This window comes from Monoraphidium neglectum, assembly GCF_000611645.1.
Source record: "Monoraphidium neglectum strain SAG 48.87 unplaced genomic scaffold scaffold06377, whole genome shotgun sequence".
Taxonomy (NCBI): domain Eukaryota; kingdom Viridiplantae; phylum Chlorophyta; class Chlorophyceae; order Sphaeropleales; family Selenastraceae; genus Monoraphidium; species Monoraphidium neglectum.
Window position 1 is genome coordinate 1 of NW_014007263.1, and position 2,282 is coordinate 2,282.

Below are 2,282 nucleotides of genomic sequence, written 5' to 3' on the forward strand. Positions count from 1 at the left end.
GTCGTACACAAACTCCTCGCGCGTTGCGCCCGCCGCGGGGCCGCGCTCCTTAGGGGCCCCGTCGTCCACGACCACGCGGCGCGGGCAGCCTGGGTCGGCCCGGAAGACCTCGATCGCGCCCTGCGCGCGCTCCGCATCGCTGCGGATTTTGTGTGGGCGGCGGGGCGGGCGGGGGTTTGGGGGCGGGGGCCAGACGGCAGGGCCGAGCAGCGAGCGGCGAGCGGCGCAGGGGGCAAGGGGTGTGGCCACGGCACGGGAAGCCATCGGCATGCAGGCGCGACTGATATGAACTCTACATACTCTTGTTGCTGATCCTCACCCTCCACCGGGGCCCATAAGAGGAAAAACCTTCTTCGACACCTTCCCCGCAAGCCCTCGCAGTGCTCACCATAGCGGCCTGAAGCGCACGGCAACCTTTAAGGCCACCTTTGTCTGTTCCGTGGGGATTCCCATTTCCGCCTGGGGCCCCACTCGTGGAGCCCCCCCGTGTGCAGGCCTACTGGCTCAGCTGCTGGGTCCTGAAGCTCCACGTACGCGGATCGCCACTAAAGGTTTTACCAAGGAGTAATAATGTACTCGCGACCACTTTCGAGGGCCACGCCTGCACGGTCTCCAAGTTGTGTCTGCGGCAGCTCAGGCAGCTCCGCACGCTCGAATGTAAGACTTCGTGTGACAGAGGGTGATGCTCAAACAAAAGTTACGAATTATAGTTGAGGTTTTAGACGCGGTGCCTCGTGTCGTCGCGATGACGGACGCTTGCTTCGAACTCTGGTTGGCTGGCCGCCTGCCGGGCTGTCGCCACCCTGCGTCGCTCACAGCACCGTGCACGCGGTGGCACGGTCGACACAAACTTTTAGGCCCCACATTACAGTTGCCAAGAGAAGGCAATACATTTGCTGGTATGGGCAACCAGATCGACAGTCCAAGCGTGTGCACCCCCACCATCCGGACAAACGCACCTGGACTGCCCGTCTAGTCCGGGCGAGCGGGCCGCCGGCTGCGAAAGCGGCCGTGCGAGACGCCTGGATACCACGGCTGCGGCCACGACCCAAAATGTCAGGCGCGCCGCAGGCACCGAACCCCGGCACAGCAGCCTCGGGTTTGCGACCGAGTGGGCCGAGCCGGGCAGCGGAGTGAACGCCCCGCGCACAAAAAGGACAATTGCGGCGTGCGCGCGCCCGGCCCCCAAATGATGGACGCAGCCCCAGTGACCGCGAGATGGACGCTTGGGGTGCGGGGGCGAGAGCGCCGGCGCCGCAGGCCCGGAGAAGGGTCGTCGGGCCAGCGCACCCCGCAGCTCAGCAGCAGCCGGCGAGCCCGCTCCGCCCCCGGCCGGCCTCGGGCCGCGCGTCCGGCTGCGATGGCCTTGGGGCCTCGCCTGAGCGGAGCCGCGCGGCAATGGCAGGGCGCGCGGCGCCGCAGAGCTTTGAGGCAACCAGGGCCCTGCGGCTCCCGCCACACATGCGGCAGCCGCGCGGCGCCGGGGCCGGTGTGTTTGCAGCCCAGCGTTTGGCAGCACACACCCACGGGTGCCACACAGTACAGGGGAAAACCGCACGGAATTTCAAAATTTTTTAACATTCAGTAGCAGCCCGTCGGCTCGCCGCCGGGGCAGACGTCCAATTGGAAGGGCGCCGGCTCGGGGGCCGCCGCCTCGTCGGGCGTCAGCGGGGCTTTGCGGCGGAGGGTCCACTGGAGGGCGATCATCCCCGGCTCTGAATAGGATGGGTACCCTGTGAAAAAGAATGTGGGATTCGTTTTGGCTGTGGTGTGTGTGTGTGTGTGTGCGTGTGTGCATGTGTGTGTGTGCGTGCGTATGTGTGTGTGTGTGTGTGTGTGGGTGGGTGTGTGTGTGTGTGTGTATGTGTATGTGTGTGTGTGTGAATATGGATGCGTGTGTGTGTGTGTGGGGGGGGGAACACTGCATGAGGACGCCCCACCCCAATCGAAGACTGTGCGTGCCGGACGGCCGCCAACGAGCACTTTCAAAAGGGCAAACCCGCTGTTTGCCAGGCCCATGCGCCCCAAACGCCCCCCAGAACCTCACGTTTGAAGCCCTCCGTCTCCACGCCGCAGCGCAGCAGGTATGCCTCGACGGCCGCCGCAAACAGGTCTGGGGAGAACCCCTCCTCAGCATCCAATGCGTCGTCCAGCTGCCCAAAGGCGGGCGCCTTGATCCAGATCTTCAAAAACGCCGGTTCGCCTGCCACCCACACCTGCTGGTTCTGTTTTTCAAGGCACGAGTGCATGTGGTCGTGTGTGTGTGGGGGGTGGGGGTGCGG

The 2,282-nt window shown here is 65.2% G+C and overlaps 1 protein-coding gene across 1 annotated transcript; it reads right to left on the bottom strand.

Annotated features, from left to right (window-relative positions):
- Nucleotides 1-1,581: 1,581 nt before the first annotated feature.
- On the bottom strand, nt 1,582-2,249 carry MNEG_16448 (hypothetical protein; the record flags this gene model as incomplete). Its single annotated transcript, XM_014035082.1, has 2 exons — nt 1,582-1,733; nt 2,048-2,249. 2 exons carry the CDS (start codon nt 2,247-2,249, stop codon nt 1,582-1,584), a joined length of 354 nt encoding a protein of 117 aa, XP_013890536.1.
- Nucleotides 2,250-2,282: the final 33 nt, after the last annotated feature.